This window comes from Scyliorhinus torazame, chromosome 7 (assembly GCF_047496885.1).
Source record: "Scyliorhinus torazame isolate Kashiwa2021f chromosome 7, sScyTor2.1, whole genome shotgun sequence".
In the NCBI taxonomy this organism is placed as follows: Eukaryota; Metazoa; Chordata; class Chondrichthyes; order Carcharhiniformes; family Scyliorhinidae; genus Scyliorhinus; species Scyliorhinus torazame.
Window position 1 is genome coordinate 63,993,329 of NC_092713.1, and position 20,118 is coordinate 64,013,446.

Consider the following 20,118-nt stretch of genomic DNA (forward strand, 5'->3'; position numbering starts at 1 on the left):
CCCAACATTTTAAATACAGAGCAAGAAAGACAAAAGAATCAAAACGCCACAATAATCCCGCAGCATAATCACCAATAACCTATACATTCCAGTCATTCAATAAAATCATGGCTGATCTATTTGTGTTTCTAATTCTACATTCCCATTTACCCCCAATAATGTTTGATTCCATTACCTGACAAAAATCTATCCATCACCATCTTAAAGATATTCAACAACCTCTGCCGCCGCCACTTTGAAGCAGAGAACCCCAAAGCCTCACAAACCTCAGAAAAAAATTCTCATCTGTCTTAAAAGGGCCACCTCTAATTTTAAAACAGTGGCCCCTAGTTCTGGATAAACTCACAAGAAACATAATTTCCACACCAACCATTTTCAGGATCTTCTACACATCTATCAGATCACAGTATTGAAGGTGTGATCTCACTGATGCCCTGCGTAACTGAAGAGCAACATCCTTACTTTGTTCAATTCCCCTCTTAATAAAGGACAGTATTCTATGAACCTTTTAAAATACTTGTACCATTGTACCTGCATACTAATTTTTAGTGACTCATGCACTCTAACACCTAGATCTCTCTGCACCTCGGAATCCTGCAGTCATTCTCCATTTAAGTAACACTCTATTTTATTCTTTTGCTAAAATGAACTTCGCATTTTCCCACATTATACTCCATCTGCCAGATGTTTGTCCATTCATTCAACTATCTACACCCATCTACAACCTCATGTCCTCTTCACAATATATTTTCTTACCCATCTGTGTGTCATCTGCAATTTAGCTTTCTTGACTTTGTTCCCCTCATCTAAGTCACTGATATAAATTGTGAAAAGTTGAAGTGGCTGCAGGATTCCACTCGTTACATACTGAAAATCAGAAAACAACCCATTTATGCATACTCACTGTTTCCTGTCAACCAGCTAATCTTCCATCCATGCAAATATGTTACCCCCTACACCATGAGCTTTTATCTTCTGTAGTAACCTTTGATGTGACACTTTATCAAGTGCTTTCTGGAAATCCAAGCACAGTACACCTTTACCCACGGTGTACGTTGCACCTACAAAGAACTCCAATTATTTTGTTAAACATGATTTTCCATTCACAAAACCATGCTGACTTTCCCCAATAACCTTGAGTTTTTCCTAAATCCCCAGCTAATGGTTTGTAGCTCCCGGTATTCCGCTTCCCTCCCTTCTTGAACAGTGGAGTTATATTTGCTACTTTCCAGTCATATGGAGCTTTTCCAGAATCTAACTAATTTTGGAAAATTAACAGCAACTACCTCATTAGCCACCTTTCTCAAGATCCTAGGATTAAGTCCATCAGGACCCAGAGACCTATTAGCCTACAGCTCCATCAGTTTGCTCAGTAAGGCTTCCCAAGTGATTGTACTTTCACCAAGTTTCCCTCTCCCTTTCAGCTTTTGATACACAGCTATTACTGGAATGGTTCTCCTCTATAGTCCAACAGAGGGGAAATATATCGTAAATGGCAAAACTCTTTGGAATACAGAAAGTCAGAGAGATCTGGGCATGCAGGTCCACAGACAGTAGAGAGTGGCAACACAAGTGGGCAAGGTAGTCAAGGAAGCATATGGAATGCTAGTCTACATTGGGTGGGACATGGGAGTATAAAAACTGGCAAGTCATGCTACAGTTGTATAGATCCTTGGTAGTGGCACACTTGGAATATTGCGCACAATTCTGGTCGCCACACTACCAGAAGGTTGTGGAGGATTTGGAGAGGGTGCAGAGGAGGTTTACCAGGATGTTGCCTTATTTGGAGGGCGTTAGCTATGCGGAGAGGCTGAATAGACTCGGACTGTTTTCATTGGCATGACGAAGGTGGAGGGATGACCTGATAGAGGTCTACAAGATGAGGGACATGGATAGAGTGGATGGGCAGGCACTCTTTCCCAGGGGGGGGGGGGGGGTCCAGTCACCAGGGGACATAGATTTAAGGTACGTGGGGCAAAGTTTAGAGGAGATGGGCGAGGCAGTTTTTTTTTTTTTTAAACTACACAGAGGTGGCGAGCGCCTGGAACGTGTTGCCCAGGGAGGTTGTGGAAGCAGATACATTAATGGTGTTCGAAAGGCATCTCGACAAATACATGGATATGATGGGTATGGAGGGATACGGCAGTAGGAAGGGCTGAGGGTTTTAGCCAAGGGTCGTGTCATGACCGGTACAGGCATGGAGGGCTAAAGGGCCTGTTCCTGTGCTGTATTGTTCTATAAAGAAAACAGAAGCAAAATATTTGTTCATTTCATCTGCCATTTCCTTATTATCTACTCTTAACTTCCCATCATATTTTTCTAGAGGACCAACACTCAATTGACTTACTCTTTTCCTTTTGAAACATCAAAGAAACATTTGCCATCCATTTTTACATTTCGAGCAACTGTTGTGGTCAAAGATTGAAACCACTCAAGATGCAAGTTGTAAATGCCCGAGACTTGATTCAAAAGCAAATGAGAGACATAGTCCTGCTCCTAATCTTGTCCAACTGGTACCAAGGCTGTGTAACATATTTATATCTTTTGGTTATCACCTTTATACTATAAATCTCATAAGGTGCATTATACTGGCTGCAGCTGTAGTTTAACGGTGCATTATACTGGCTGCAGCTGTAGTTTAACTAACTGAAGGCTGAATTCTGTGCTTATCACACTTTTGCTTACCCATCCTGTGAAGGTCATTAAGTTTGAGATTGCTACTTCCCACACCATGTTGAGAAAGGGCTCTAATAATTTACTTTAAAGCAAAGGTTCAGAACTACATTTGTCTACTTTAAAGCCATCAATGTTGAATTATTTAAATTTCCTCACTTCACAAGCTTCTTCCCATACTCTCATTTATTTCTCCTCCAGCCATTCTCTGCTGCTCTTTATGTTCTGACCAGTCTTCTGGCCTGCCACTCATCTTAGTGCAATTATATGGCTTTCCTCCTCCTGCCACCCCCCCCCCCCCACCGCAACGTTTGATGCTTTCCTTAAGCTCTTCAGTTAATCATGAATGGTGGGTCCTTCACTAAATATCCACGTATCCTCCAAATTCAACATTTTGTTGATTGGTTTCATTTATACCTCACGGTTTCATTTATACCTCACAAAATAAGAATGGTATAAAAACAGTCAAAATAATTCAAACAATGGATTACTATACCTTTGTGAGAGGAGGGGCAGGTTTGGGTATTAGATTTTTGTAAACGCTTGGGCTTGCAGTGTTTTTGTTGCAGTTTGCAAAATGGTTTCCTGAGGAACAAAAGCTAGTTGAGAATATTGGTTCCTCTTTCAAAACTTTTTTGATGACCAGCATCCTGGAAACCGGCTGCTTGGCGCTTGGAGGGTTTTCTGCATTTGGAAAGACAAAGTTGGAGAAATAAAGTTTGCTAGATGATTTAATCTTTCCAAATAGTCCTCAACAGTACATTGGAAACACTTTATATAATCAACACCACATTTCTATGCTCCAGTGTAAAATCTACAGTTCCTGCCAGGCAGAGGTTATTACTATGGTTCAAACCAACAAACACAGTCGTGTTCCAATGAAAGCTGAAATTCAGCCAGCATATCTGCCCCAAGTAACATTATTCAATGCATTTCACTCGTTTTGGCAGATATAAGATAACAATTTATTACCATCTGAAGCCAAAACAAGGTTCCAAACATAGTTTTAAAATAAATGTTTCAAATCCAAAAGAATAATCGGGACCAATTTCTCCCATGTCATTTCTAGATTTGGATTCAGGTCATTAAGAAAGCACAGCATGCTTCAATCTTTTAATTATTTAATGCAGGAGTTCAAATATTTGGACCCATCGTCTCCAGCAAGTGCCCAATGGTGACTTGATTTATGCATTTTAGCCTTTAAAACAATATAAAATGAACTAATTCATATGTGCACTGATTTCTATTAGGTTGTATAAAGTAAAAAAGGAGTTCAATTTGAGAAAATAAGCCATTTTTGCATCGTCTAATATAATCAAGACACTGGTTTCATACTCATGGTCTTCAGGAGCAATTAAACATAGTTTTTCCCTTTTTACAGTTATACTACCAAACTTTTCTTTTCCTCCACAAGGGTTGCAACCTTCTACTACAGACCTCTCCAACATGAGCGAATCTTGTCAATCCTGTTTAGCTCTTCAGTCCTCTCCGGAGAGACATTTCTGCTGATGCAAAGTACTCAGGGCTAAGTGGGAATTGGAAAACTCACATACTGAGGATAGATAAATTCAAGAACCAAGGTTTGGTGCAAATCAAGTTTTCGAAATGTAAGTCTGGCACATTGGCACGAGACACAACTGGCTGCTCAAACGTGATTTTGAATACCTCTCATGATGGTGGGTTGACGACCACTGGCTACAATTGCGGAGGTCATGGGGTCCCCACTTTTGAAATAAAAACTCTCATTAGGAAGAGCTATAATTGTATGTGCTTGGTGAAGACAAACCGAACTTGGCTGCAATTAGTTGAACATGCCCAACATTTAGGTAATTTGTATTGACCAGGGATCAAACAAGAAACATGATTACTGCTCATCTTGTGTGCCCTGCTTGTGTTACATATCCCTCTCAACTTCAGGTGGTGATAAACAGCGAACAGAACCATGGATCAGACAATAAACTGTCAAAACGGTCATTAAATTGTAAATGGATAAGTTAACAGGAGCAATGGCAGCTTGGATTTAAAGTAGTTATGAAGTTCATTGAGTATTACCTTTCAAAGGACCAGTTGCTTCAGACGGTGGTAAAAGCTTCTCTATGGCCTAATTATATCTATCAATAATGGCTTCACTAAGATTACCCAATTTAGTTGATAAAAATATAATTCCTCCAGTATAGTATGTGGCATGGTATTATACAGTATGCCAGAACAATAGCACACTCTTAAACACTTCCCTATTCATGCCTGATTTACAAAAATTGTAAAGGAAGACGATTCAGAAATCTCAACACATAATTAACACACAGAATGACAAAGTTGTGCTCAAGTTTGAAAGAGAAAGGATGATTTATCAGTGATTTTGTTACAACTAATCCATTATGATTTGCAATTGGAGGGGATTGAGGAGATTGACCTGGTAGCTAGGATTTAAATCTTACAGATTCTTAAATGTTGTATCAAACTTCTTTCCAAATGACAGTTGTTGAATCTGGCCCTTGCCAAGTGCCAGGTCTCCATGTAAATTCAATTTGACACCTCTGACCTAGAGCAGTGCTTCCCAAACCTTTTCCTGTTGTGACCCCCATTTTAATGGCTTAGACTTTGTGTAATCCCAGAATGAAAATTTGTTGGCACAAGAGTTGTTGAACAAAGAGGGGTCATGTGGGGAGATGATGTTCTTCAGCTGTGGAGTGGGTTTGAGGTGGGGGGTTTTGACAAAAATAAAAACAGCAGCTTCAATATTTAATTATTAAAGCTTAAACCTTAAACGTGAGAAAATATGAATGCTTTAATTTATACTATTTTGTGAAAATGTTCAGGCCACTCACTGATCTTCAAATCGAGACACCCTTTGGTTGATGGGACCCTGTTATGCATGGGGTAACTTGAATATGCACTGCTCTCCCAACCACTGAGCCAGAAAAGAAAATGAGGCTGTACAAGGCAGACACTGAGTGAGGCTTGTTCACTCCTCTCCCAGCTAACTGCAGGCTGGGAAAATGAAAATTGGACATATGGGGCCTTAAAGCCAGTCTCAGGTCTTTCTGCTCCACAACCACTAATATGGTTGTGGAGTTTGAGGCCCCATTAGGGATTGTGGGCCACAGTTGGAAAGCCCTGCTCTCGAGTATTATTCTTTCTTGCATTAAAAATCCATCATCTAAATTTGGGGTTCAACTTTGACTGGAGACATTGGAGAATTAAAAAAATACATATTTAGAGTACCCAATAATTTTTTTTCCAATTAAGGGGCAATTTAGTGCAGCCAATCCACATAACCTGCACATCTTTGGGTTGTGGGGGTGAGACCCACACAGACACGGGGAGAATGTGCAAACTCCACACAATCAGTGACCCGGGGCCAGGATCGAACCCGGGTCCTCAGCGCCGTAAGCAGCAGAGCTAACCACAGCACCACCCAGACATTGGAGAATATAGAAAGCTAACATGCAGGAAGTTTGTATTGCTGAAAGGTATAAAAATTCCAATGCATATATTTCAATATATGCAACTTTCCGGCCTCTTCTTACCCCATACTCCTGCTGGTGTGCTGACAGGTCTGCTCTGGCTAGTTTGCTTTTCTGCATCAGGATTCAGAGATGGCTGTTGAAAAAGATTTTATCCGAGATATCAGTCAATTTATTATGTTAACTGAGAAAATTCTAATAGCCTAAGTGTATACATCTCAAAAGGGTCATTTATTTAGTTACTAAAAAGGGAACTTACAAAGTCTTCCTCTTCAAACTGAAGTTTTTCATCTTTTTCCTCCTTTTTTTCTTCCTTTACCTCAGCCGGTGGCTTGTCCTGGAATCCGGAATTCTTTCGGTTATGAAAACTGCCATTCCAGTGTCTATGGGCATTACCACCACCACGCTGGTTGACAGAGTCATGGCCTCTAGTTACATTGTGCCAACCAACACTTTCTTTCCCAACCTGACTTCCAACAAGGCTAACTTGAACACCCTTAGAAACACCTGAATCCACAGAATCATGACGAAGCAATGAAGGCTGGTACCAACCATCTGGAAAAATAAATAAATAATTTTTTTTTTTTTTTTTAAACCACAAAATATTAGTCTTTTCATGAATATAAACTAAAAATATTTATTTTGTGGCATGAACTCCCATTTCTGATTTGGCAGCCTTCATTTTACTTTTTTCTTAAAATAATATTTTATTGGCGGTATTTGAAAATTTTTATAACAGTAACAAAAACAATGCCATCAACATGGTAATATAAACATTGCCTCCCCAGCCCAATCTTCACACACCTCAGCCACACAACAAAAATCCACCCCCCCACCCCGCCTTGGAATACTGACATTTTTAAATTTTCCCCGAGAAAGTCGACGAACGGCTGCCACCTCCAGGAGAACCCCAACATCGACCCTCTTGTTATGGGCCAGGGATTAGAGAACCCCAAAGTGTATCATGGAGTTCACCTGACCCACAACTTTTAATAGATTGTGGTATGGGGAGCACACGGCCCACTCTACAGGTGTGGGACAGCAGAAATGGAAAAGTAATTTTTAAAGCAAAACAATGTTTATTCTATGAACTCAAGTTAACCTTTTTGAAACATACAGTAAACATCTTAGCAACCATCAATTCAAATACAAACCCCAAAGAATACAACACTAAGTAATCCTTTAATCTTTCCTTTTAACATCCTGACGACTTACAAACTAAACCTATAACAGAAGCACATCAGGTTAAAGTCACGACTGAAAACATTTATAATTCTGAATTCATCAAATGATCAAGAGATACTCTTTTGATGGCAGAGAGAACAGCAGTACACCTGCTTGGTCTGGCTTCAGCTCCAATGTTTAAAACGAAACTAAAACACACCCTGCAGCAAACAGCCTAAAACTAAAGTAAAAAGCTGACAGACAGCCCAGCTCCACCCACACTCTGGCATCTCTGATAAACACCCATTTCAGAAAGGTACATTTCTTAAACACCCATTTCTTAAAGGTACTCTCACATGTCACTTTTAAGGCAAACTTTATTTTCTCAAGACTGAGAAACCCAGCCATGTCACTGACCCAGGTCTCTACACTCGGGGGGGGGGGGCTACCAGGGAGGCAAAGGCCAGGACGTCGGCCTCTTTCGGCCCCATAACTCCCGGACCTTCCGACACTCCAAAGATCGCTACCTCTGGACACGGCACCACCCGTGTTTTTAGCACCATGGACATTGCCTTAGCAAAACCCTGCAAACTTCGGGCATGCCCAAAACATGTGGACATGATTTGCTGGGCTTCCCGCGCACACCTATCCTCTACCCCGAAAAACTTGCTCATCCTAGTCACGGTTACGTGTGCCTGGTGGACTACCTTATATTGTATCAGGCTAAGACTGGCGCACGATGAGGTAGTAACCCTGCTTAGGGCATCCGCCCATAGACACGCCTCTATCTCTCCTCCTAGCTCGTCCTCCCACTTGCCCGTAAGCTCCTCTACCGGAGTTTCCTCTGCCTCCCAAAACCCCTGGTAATACCTTCCCCTCTCCCACCCAGGTACTGGAAACTAGTCTATCCTGTATCCCCCGTGGCAGCAGCAGCGGAAAGGCTGGCACCTGTTTTCTCAGGAAGCCGCGCACCTGCAAATACCCAAAACCGTTCCCTGCTGGCAATTTAAATTTATCCTCCAAAGCTTTCAAGCTGGGAAAACACGCATCTATAAATAGATCCCCCATCCTTCCAATTCCTGCCCTCTGCCAACTCTGGAACCCGCCATCTAGCCTCCCCGGTACCAACCTGTGGTTGTTATAAATCGGGGTCCAGATCGATGCTCCCTCCACTCTCTTATATCTCCTCCACAGCCCCGCCACTACCACTGGACTTTTGGAGTATCGGGCAGGCGAGAACGGCAGAGGTGCCGTTACCAATGCTCCCAGACTGGTGTCTTTACATGATGCCACTTCCATCCGCTCTCATGCCGACCCCTCCCCACTTCCTAATCATGGCTATATTAGCCGCCCAGTAGTAATTGCAGACATTCGGCAGCGCCAACCCACCTACCCCCCCAACTGCCCTCCAGCAACAATTTTTTCACTCGCGGGGTTTTACTCGCCCACACAAAGCCCAAAATAATCTTAATCACCCGATGAAAAAGGCCTTAGGGATGAAGATGGGGAGGCAATGAAAGACAAACAGAAATCCGGGGATGACTGTCATTATCACGGTCTGCACCCTCCCCGCCAGTGATCGCGGGCGCATGTCCCATCTCTTAAAGTCCCCTTCCCTTTGTTCTACCAACCGGGATAGGTTTAACTTGTGTAGTTCCTCCCATCTCCGGGCCACCTGGATTCACAGATATCGAAAGTTCTTCCCTACCATTCTAAGCGGCAGCTCTCCCAGTTTATTCTCCTGCCCTCTTGCCTGGATCGCAAACATCTCGCTTTTCCCCCCCCCCCCCATGTTCAATTTATACCCCGAAAAATTGCCAAATTCCCCCAAGATTTGCATTACTTTCCCCATCCCCTCCAACGGGTCAGAAATGTACAAGAGCAGGTCATCTGCGTAGAGAGAGACCTGGTGCTCCACCCCCCCCCACCCCGAACCAGCCCTTTCCAGTTCCTAGAGGCTCTTAACACCATGGCCAATGGCTCTATGGCCAGAGCAAACAGTAACGAGGAGAGGGGGCACCCATGCCTCGTCCCTCAGTGTAATTCAAAATACCCCGACCTCAGCTGGTTCGTACGCGCACTCGCTACTGGTGCCTGATAAGAGCAACCGCACCCAGTCAATAAAGCCCTCACCAAACCTTCCCAGCACCTCCCGCCGGCAATTCCACTCCACCCGATCAAAAGCCTTCTCCGCATCCATCACTACGACACTTCCGCCTCCTCTCCTTCTGAGGGCATCATAACAACATTTAGAAGCCTTTGAACATTGGCATGGAGTTGCCTGCCCTGAACAAATCCCATCTGGTCTTCCCCCATCACCCCCGGGTCACAGTCCTCTATCCTGGTGGCCAGTATCTTAGCCAGCAGTTTGGAATCTACATTCAGTAGAGAAATCGGCCTGTATGACCCACATTGCTCCGGATCCTTCCCCCGTTTCAGGTTCAATGAAATAGAGGCCTGCGACATTGTTGGGGGAGGACTCCCTTCTCTCTTGCTTCATTAAATATCCTCACCAGCAGTGGGCTCAATATCTCTGAAAACTTCTTATAGAATTCCACCGGGTAGCCATCAGGCCCAGGGGCCTTGCCGGACTGCATGCCCTCCAGCCCCTTGATTACTTCCTCAATCTCAATTGGGGCTCCCAAGTCCCTCCACCAGGTCCTTCTCCACCCTCGGGAACCTCAACTGATCCAGAAATTGCCTCATCCCCTCCACCCCAGCTGGGGGTTTCGACTCATAATTTACTATAAAAGTCCTTAAACACCTCGTTCACCCCCGTTGGGTCCAGGACAGTATTACCGCCTCTACTCTTTACTTTACCTATCTCCCTGGCTGCCTCTCTTTTCCGGAGCTGGTGCGCCAACATTCTGCTTGCCTTTTCCCCATACTCATAGACCCTTGCCTTCCTCAACTGTTCCACTGCTTTCCGTGCGGTCAACAGCCCAAACTCCACCTGTAACCATCACCGCTCCTTCAGTAGCCCCGCGTCCGGGGCCTCAGAGTATCTCCTGTCCACCTGGAGTATCTCCTCCACTAATCTATCCCTCTCAGCCCATTCCACCTTTTCTCTGTGGGCCCGTATCAAGATTAATTCCCCTCTGACTACTGCCTTCAAAGCTTCCCAGACCGTCGCTGCAGAGACCTCCCCCATATAATTTGTTTCCAGGTAGTTCTGGATGGACTTGTTAACTTGCCCACAGACCGCCTCGTCTGCTAGCAACCCCACATCCAGTCTCCACAGCAGGCGTTGCCCTCTCTCCACACTAACCCGTAGATCTACTGAGTGCGGGGCATGATCCGCCGCTGCAATTGCCGAGTACTCCGTATTCAGCACCTTCAGTATTAGCGCCCTGCTCAGAACAAAAAAAGTCAATGCGAGAGTATACCTTGTGGACATGTGAAAAAAAGGAAAACTCCTTAGTCCTTGGCAGTGTAAACCTCCATGGGTCTACTCACCATCTGTTCCATAAAACCCTTCAATTCCTTTGCTGCAGCCGTCCTGGATTTTGACCGGTCCAATTCCAGATCAACGACTGTGTTGAAGTCCCCTCCCATGATCAGGTTATGTGACTCTAAGTATGGGATCTTACCTAACACCCACCTCAAATTCCACGTCGTCCCAATTCGGAGCATACATGTTCACAAGTACTACTCGCACCCTCTCCACCTTCCCACTCAACATTATGTACCTACCCCCCTTGTCTGACACGATTCTCCCTGCCTCGAATGCCACTCGTTTGCTGATCAAGATCGCTACCTCCATGGTCTGAGTCCAGTCCTGAGTGGAACACTTGGCTAACCCACCCCTTCCTCAATCTCGTCTGGTCTGTAACCTTTAGGTGTGTCTCTTTTGGCATTGCCATGTCCACCTTCAGTTCCCTCAAATGCACGAACCCTCTTGACCGGCCCATTCAGTCCTCTCACGTTCCATGTTATCAGCCTGGGGAGGGGGTTTCCAACCCCTCTCCCCCTGCGGCCATCACCCTTTTTAGGCCAGCCTCGAGCTCGCGCCCTCCGCTTCCTCGAGTCCCCACTCGGGCTGTCGCCGTTCCCGACCTCGCATTTGTTCCCGAGTAGCAGTTCCTCCCCTGTCAGCAAAGCAGCTCCCCTCCACCCTCCGCAACAACACTAAAAACCCAATCCCCCAAGTCAAGCTCCAGCTTAACACCTGTCCACACCCCACTGTGCTTCCGAGAGTCAGCTGACCCATTCTGACTCAATAGCTCCCGCCCCGGCACCAAGCAGTCTCACTATTGTACTCTCCTCCCCCCACGAATAAACATTTTAAAAGCATCACATTCCCCAGTAAACAAACAGAAAAAAAAGTGAAGAAACAATCACTTTAGAAAAAGTCACCAAAAAAGCAGAACTAAATTCAAAGCCCACCCCCCCACCCCTTTAACAAGGTCCCTACAAGACAGACCAACCTTTAACCATCCACACAGCCCATTATTTCACATAGAGCTACTTAAATTTTTACAATCCAGCACCACAAATCGCTGCCACAGTACTTCTCCAAGGCTGAAGTGTCTTTTAATTCGCTTCCAGCTTCATTTCTTTAATAAAGGTCCATATTTCGTCAGGCGTTTCAAAGTAGAAGTCCCGTTCCTCATGTGTGACCCACAGGCGGGCTGGGTACAGCATCCCGAACTTCACCCACTTCTTAAAGAGGGTCGTTTTTGCCCGATTGAACCCAGTTCGCCTCTTGGCCAAATCCGCTCCCAGGTCCTGATAAATGCGCAACTCACAGTTCTCCCACTTGCTGCTGTTCTTTCTTGGCCCACCACAAAACGTGTTCCTTGTCCATGAAATGGTGAAAACATACCACCATGACCTCGGCGGTTCGTTCGCTCTGGGCTTCCTCGAGGGGGCTGTGTCCAATTCCAGAGGCCGAGGGAACGCCCCAACCCCCATCAACTTCTCCAACATGTCCATCACATAGGCCCTCGCATCCGATCCCTCACTGCCTTCAGGGAGGCCAACAATTCTGAGATTCTGCCTCCTGAACCTATTCTCCAGATCCTCCAGCTTCTCCTGCATTCTTTTCTGGCAGTTGTTCATCATCCCCACCTTGCTTTCCAGCACGGGTATATACTCCTCGTGCTCAAGACAACTTTCGTTCGACATCCTGGATCGGTCTCCCATGGGTTTCCTGATTCTGAACCACTTGATCAATCGAAGCCTTAATCGGGTCCAGCGTGTCCTTCTTCAGCTTGGCGAAGCAATCCTCGAAAAACTTTACCAGCTGCTCCGTCAACCACTGTGCCGTCTCCCCGCAGCCCTTGCCCTCCACCATGCTGTCCCGTGTTACCAGCTCTGTTTGCGCCTCCCTTATAGGACTTTGTCGTCTCACATGGCCACTTCTGGTCCAATTCTCCATACACCGGAGGGGGATTCCTCCTTACTGTCTCACTCTTCACTGCTTTATCCCATAAAATCAGGGAAAAAAAGGTCCAAAAGTCCGTTACAGGCGGGAGCTATCAAATGTGCAACCTACCCCTCCATGGCCGACACCGGAAGTCCCTTCATTTTATTTCTTAACATATTACAAAAGATCCAATTCATAGCTTGCTTTATGCATACCCAAAACCAATATTCACTCCGCTTGTATGTGCATTTAACAATTTAATAGATATAATTGATTTGAGAAACAATTTTCTGGAGGTCACTAACTGGAATTAGTTTTCAATGAACAGATATTAGGACCCTAGATGAGAACCCAATTATTTGCAATTTGTAAAATTGTGAGGAAATGTTACTGCACCACAGGAATGATAACACTGACTAATAGGTATCTCTGAAGTTATAAAAAAAACTTCAAATACAGCATTAACTACATTGGCAACAAAGAGATAGCTTTACAGTTAACAGTTCTTAAATAAAAGTGAAAACCTTAACTTACTTGCTAAATCTGCCACTATATTCCAATTAAGCAAACCAATATATTCCAAATGCCATTCATGAAGAGTTAACATCCAGGTTTCTACTTGCTTTTCTCAGTGCCGAATATTTGGAGAGAACGCCTTTCAGGACCAAACTGAAACACCGTTCAGATGAGAGTTCTAGGACCAACTGCCTTTTCAGACAGACCTGGCTCCTCCCATTAACTACATAATCTATACCCAAAGCATAAGGCATTCCTTTGTCTCTGCTTACAAGATGTCCCTTGACTCGTTTTGCAAGGACCAAACACAATATCCCTCATGAATCATCTACACCACTCACTGGCTGTGTGGAGCTTACAGATTCTTCCCATGTTGGTGTGGGTCTCAGCCCCACAACCCAAAGATGTGCAGAGTAGGTGGATTGGCCACGCTAAATTGCCCCTCAATTGGAAAAAAAATTAGTGGGTACTCCAAAATGATTTTTAAAAATGAATCATCTACACCCCAGGGGTCCTTCAAACATAAACAATATTCTACCAGCTAGCTACCTTTGAACAAATAAATGGTTCTATTAGCAGGACACTTCACCTGCAAATCAATTATTACCTCACTTTTACGACACCTAATCACAGCTCCAGCAGTCATACTGTCTGTATCTTAACTCGGGTTTTAATAACATTACTGCTATAAAATATGACCATTTCTTCCATTCATCACATAGGTAACATGTGCTTCAGTTTTACAACTGCACGTAGTTAAGAAGATAGGCTGGCTTATTTGCTTTTATCAAGAATGGATTATTGAAAAATGCACCGTTGACAATCAAATACTTTTAGCTCATTTCAGAAAATAATAAATAATAAAACCGGCAACAGTTTTCAGGGGAAATTAAAACCAGGCCAAAAATTCTAACTGATCAACAGTGCAATTGTTTCTGAATTTACACACGCTACATCGGAAACAACATAATCAGTATTCAGCAGTTTGGTTGTTGGAATGCTTCAATGGGATAAAGGAACTACATAAATGCAAGTTATTGTTAGCTCAATGGTATACCTATTGCATTCTGAATTAAAGCAATTAGTTAACTCCCTTTGGCTTTACCCCGCAGTGTGACATTTTGTATCCACTCACACCGAACAATTTTGTGCCTCTTGACTTTTGTTTATAGGAAGCTTGTTAATGATTGTTATCACTGAAGAATGTGGCCAATGTCAGGATGTTTCCAAAACATAGCCTATCATTTTAAGATTTCCTGGGGCCAGGTATCAACAAACTACTTTGTTAGCAGTGTATGATTTGGAACATGTCAAAGCTGACTGTAAGGACTGTCTTGAAACAAATAAAAGTTACTACTAGAAAGACAATATACATATAAAACACAAAAACCCTCAACGTTTGGCAAAAATAAGACTCATTTCTGCCTCAAGAAGGTGGTAGAATAAAAATATTTGAAACAGCCAATCTACTTGTAGAGTGCTGTATGTTAGAACTTATATTCTTTATCTTCACATTTTTGCTTGTGTAAATTATCTATTTGTAAGTCGACACAATCAGCTGTTTTAGTCCATAGAAAATACGAGTCTTCTCTCATCTCGATGGTCATGGGACGTGGAATTTTATCAAGTTGAGAGACAATTGTCCGAGCATGTACTAATTCAGTGCAGTAAAAGTTTCAGAGCCATAACTGCATGAGTAAAGTTGTTGAAAACCCAGACTCATAACAGACAGCTTTATATAATCACAAATGACCAGTAAAAGCAGCCAATCAGTGACATCCCTCATTGTTTACTTCACAGACAGAAATGCAAAGTGCAACATTGATGCAAATGGTTAACCCACTGCATTGGCTTGACAGAGGGAAGCCAAAATTAAATGGCAATTTCCCCAGTTCTGCACAATCAGCAAGGGTTCAAAGGATCAAGGCTATGGTGTTTTAGCTTTATCTCGAAAACTTGCTCACTTTGAGCACAGCTCCTCATCATATCACAGGACAATATAATTTTATTTTACATGTGGAGTTCATGGTTTGTGAAAACATATTCCTTACATCTCTTCCATGGTTTTGATTACATTTATCCCAGTTAATTGTTCAGTTATTTATTAGTCAAAGCTTTTCTCCGTGAATTTATGTGGAAATCTATTTCAATTAACTCCCTTTAAATGCACACACATTATCACAATTGTAAACATTAACCAGTTACCCACCTACTTAGTATAATTACTAATTTTAATTTCGCCACAAATATCAAAACCATCCCATCTGACTAAATGGGTTCTAGCCAGATAGTGAAGCACAAAGGCACAGATCTTTTCCTTGTTAGTTGGTTTATTCACAGGATGCAGCATTGCCAATCTCTGCCTCTCAACTACTGACACAGTATTCAAGGTGTTCCAAGTCCTTCATCAAACAATATAGTCATGAAAAAGTGGCGTTTGGCGCCTCATATTACTGCAGTGATGTCAGAGTGTGGGTGGAGCTGGGTTGTCGGTCAGTTTTTTTACTTTCGTTTTAGGCTGTTTGCTGCAGGGTGTGTATTAGTTTTGTTTTCAGTGTTGGAGCTGAAGCCAGTCAGAGCAGGTGTACTGTTGATCTCTTTGCCATGAAAAGACTATCTCTTGATCATTTGGTGAATTCAGAATTATAAATGTTCTCTGCAGTGTATGTAAATCTAAAGTGCTTCTGTTAAAAAGGTGTTTCTTTCGTCTTCTGGATCTTGTTTGGAAAGTTATTAAGGATACTTAGTGTTGTATTCTTTGGGGGTTGTATTTGAATTGATGGTTGCTAAGATGTTCACTATGTTTTAAAAAGGTTAACTTGAGTTCATAGAATAAACATTGTTTTGCTTTAAAAATTACTTTTCCATTTCTGCTGTACCACACCTGCAGAGTGGGCCGTGTGCTCCCCATACCACAATCTTTTAAAAGTTGTGGGTCTGGTGAACTCCATGATACACTTTGGGGTTCTCTAAACCCTGGCTCATAACAATGTCCATCATCTGTGTACCTTTAACACCATAATCAACCAACCATTAACATTATAAACTTCAGTGTCATACTACAATTTAAAAGCAGCAACCTCATAACTAAGCACAACCTTTCCATTTTCTTTCAGCCCATCCTCACACCCACATTGTGGAATAGTGAGGCAAGTGGTGGAGGGATTGCTTAACTGATTGTCAGCCTGTTGAACCATGTTATGCACACTCCTTCCATGGCCAACAAGTCCTGCCATTGGACTTGAACCTGGAGCTTCTAGTGTGCCACTTGACCTCTGAACCTTTCAGTTAGTGGGTCAATATAGTTATAGCCAATTTACAGGGAATTATCATGCAGAGGCTGCCAATGGTTGGTGCAGACTCGAGGGCAGAATGGCCTCCTTCTGCACTGTCGGAATTCTATGATGCATGAAACATTTGCTACTTCCACTGTCAGGTGATCATATCATCTGATTATTACTAAATCAGGTACCTTGCCACTGTAAATCATTGTATTTTTATATAATAGTCAAGCCTAAACGAAAGTGCATCTGAATATGTTGGATGATGTAATGTGTACAAATGCATATATCAATCATAAAAATTAGGGTCTTTTGAAGCCAATTGTGTTTGTTAGATTTCTAGCAATGTCATTTTGTTAAATATAGCCACATTTCAAAATGAAATCATACTTACACAATATGTACTCTGGCAAATGTAAAATAGATCAAATAACTTCAGAAAATTATTGATTTAACTGATAGTATTTTGTAACATAGTAACCGATTATGCTTCTCCTAAATTTTCAGCTGGCAAATTAGAATTGGGTGATTGTTAAATTGTACCTTTCCTACCTCCAGCAGCTCGAAGTAGACCATTACTAAAGAAGCCATCTGAAGAGTTGTGCCTTCTACGATTTATGCCAAATCGACCATCACCCCGAGCAAAATGATCATGGTGTTTCTCACTGGTAGAAGATGACTGCATTAAAAAGTTGACAAAAAAGGTAATAAAATTAATTGTACCTTCCACAATAGCATTAAGTCCACCAATAGCGATCAACTTAAGTAATAAGTACAAATTTGAAGTAGATTATTCTGCTGTTATGCAGAAGCTCTGCCCTTTTTAAGTCATTGCTGCAGTAAATTATGGGTGAAATAGCCAAATTAAATTACTTCAGACTTTGTGTATCGTTTCTGTACAATCAAACATCAATAACGTGGCTGCAGCATTATCTCCAATCGATCACTGACAGTGACAAAGATTTGAGTGACACTAAGCGTCGTCAACAGCAAAGCAAAGATGTAACAAATAGAACATGCATGGTCACACCCCCCCCCCCCCCCCCACAAACCCAAAGGTGCGCAGGGTAGGTAGATTCGCCACGCCAAATTACCTCTTAATTTGGGGGGGGGGGGGGCGGGGAAAAGAGAATTGGGTACTTTTAAAATGTTGGACATAAGAACATGCAGGCTGGACATAGCATTTTTATTAACATTAAAAGTGTGACATCTTAAAGGCAACCATTACAGCAGATATGGAGCGTGTAAAGCTGGACATTGTGAAGCTGTTGATCCAACTGAGATAGAATGTATTATCGCAAATAATTTAATTCTACATTAGTTGAGCAGCAGCAAGCTATCAGTAGGTGCAGAGAGACTCAATTCTGACAGTCAATGGGTGGCAGTAAAGTTTGTACCTACTTGTGTTACCCACTGAATAAAGTATTTTGCTCTTGAACATCTAAGATTTCTGGTACTTTGAGGTTGCTTGGGAGGACAAAGTTTAACTTTTTCTTACATGGCCCATGTATAATATCAAATAACGTTTTCCCTTCTAGAATTTTGCAGCCAAGTCAGTTCGTGATATGCACACACATGCTTGTGATGTCAAAGTGCATGTGTCCACATCAAAACGCAGTGGGTGGCGGGAGAGGGGTCGGCATGGGTGCGCATGGAGGCGGCTTCATACAAGGGCACCAGTTTGGGGGCGTTGGTAACTGCGCCTCTGCCGTTCCAGCCGGCACGGTACTCCACCAGTCCAGTGGTGGTGGCCCTGAACATTTGGGGCCAGTGGCAGCATCGGTCTGGGCCCCAATCTGTGATAATCACCGGTTTGCCCCGGGGAGTATGGATGGGGGGTTCCGGTTATGGCGGAGGGCGGAGATGGAGGATGGGGGATGTGTTCATAGAGGGGAGCTTTCAGAGTAAGAGGGCGTTGGAGGAAAAGTTTGGGTTGGCGTTTGGAAACAAATTCAAGTATCTGCAGGTCTGGGGCTCCCTTCGTAAACAGGTGTCAACCTTCCCACTCCTATCGCTAATGGGGATTCAGGACAGGATAGTTTCCAGAGGGTGGGTAGGAGAAAGGAGCGTATCGGACATTTATAAAAGGAGCTTATGGGGTCGGAGGAGACGCAGATCGAGGAGCTGAAGCGCAAGTGTGAGGAGGAGCTGGGAAGGGAGATAGAGGATGGTCTATGGGCAGACGCATTGAGTAGAGTCAACAAGTCCGCAACATTTGCCAGGCTCAGTCTCAATTTAAGGTTGTTCACCGGGCTAACATGACAGTGGCCCGGATCAGCAGATTCTTTGGGGTTGCGGACAAGTGCGCAAAATGTGCAGGAGGACCGGCGAACCATGTCCACATGTTTTGGACATGTCCAAAGCTTGGGGGATTTTGGCAGGGGTTTGCGGAGGTCATGTCCACGGTGTTAAAAACAAGGGTGGCGCTGAGTCCAGAGGTGGCAATTTTCAGGGTGTCAGAAGACCCAGGAATCCAGGAGGAGACTGAGGCAGACATTCTGGCCTTCGCTTTCCTGGTAGCCCAGAGATGGATACTATTAGCATGGAGGGACTCAAAGCTCCCGAAGTCGGAGACCTGGCTATCGGACATGGCTAGCTTTCTCTGTTTGGAGAAAATCAAGTTCGCCTTGAGGGTCACTGTTAGGGTTCACCCAGAGGTGGCAACCGTTCGTTGACTTCTATGCAGGAAATTAATCGTTAGCAGATGGGGGGGGGGGGGGGGGGGGGGGGGGGGGGGTGTAGTTTAGATTAGAGTAGGGAGTCAATAAAGGGTGGGACCTGTACGAGAGGTAAATGGCTTTTGCACTCGGTTTATGGTTTCATGTATATTCTGTTGTTGTTACTATACCGAAAATACCTCAATAAAAATGTTTATTTATTAAAAAAAAAGAATTTTTAAAAATTATTAAATAAAAATAACACATCGCAAAATTGATACCTCAGGATCTGCTGGAATATCGGAACTTATTTTAAAAGAGAAATGAGCACAAGTTGCTTTCGTTGAGCCACATCAGAAAAATCTGAGAATCTCCCAGATAAAATTGGTTTCAACAAAAGTGTATTTTGAGAATTATATATGCAGGAAAAATATATAATGAATTTAAAAAGCAAGAATAGCTGAACATTTTGACTCAAAACAAAATCAGATAAGGCTCAGTCATGTGCGATCAATCCAAATTCAATTGTTTGGAAAAGAGGCAATTAAACACAGCACACTAACTCAGGGTTTTGACCCGCAGGTGGGTCGCGGGCAGATGTCGGGAAGGTTGAGGAACGATCAGTGGCGGCATTCCCACGGTGGTCCCGATCACGGTGGCCGCTATCTGCATTTTAATTGAAAATGTCAGCTGCTGTCTTTCAAATGAGAAGGAAAGGAGGCTGTGTGCAGTCTGCTGGTCAGAAGCTGCAGCAGGGAGGTCACGTGCCTTGCACTTACACTTGACGTCAAACGCACTGTGCGTATGTGCTTTTGGCACCAAATCACAGGAGGAGAGCTTCTTCCATTTTCTAGCTGCTGGCAAGCAAGGCAACAGGACTGTGAAGATGAATCATTCTCGTACAAGAAAGATATGACCAGAGACACAAATAGGCAGTGTACCTACTGGACAGGATCTCACAACTGAATTTGCTGGAGTGCTGCCCAGGAGAG

The 20,118-nt window shown here is 43.4% G+C and overlaps 1 protein-coding gene across 5 annotated transcripts in view; it reads right to left on the reverse strand.

The window, feature by feature from the left end:
* Positions 1 to 20,118, reverse strand: part of gpbp1l1 (GC-rich promoter binding protein 1-like 1) — a 130,728-nt gene that overhangs the window by 68,627 nt on the left and 41,983 nt on the right. For 4 of the 5 annotated variants that reach the window (XM_072510818.1, XM_072510819.1, XM_072510821.1 and 1 more), the window contains 4 exons: positions 17,013 to 17,148; positions 6,400 to 6,695; positions 6,204 to 6,276; positions 3,170 to 3,357 (listed from right to left, as the gene is read on the reverse strand). In XM_072510818.1, coding sequence (XP_072366919.1) covers positions 3,170 to 3,357; positions 6,204 to 6,276; positions 6,400 to 6,695; positions 17,013 to 17,148 — 693 coding nt within the window. The remainder of the gene's footprint in view (positions 1 to 3,169; positions 3,358 to 6,203; positions 6,277 to 6,399; positions 6,696 to 17,012; positions 17,149 to 20,118) is intronic. The other variant, XM_072510822.1, reaches the window with a different exon arrangement.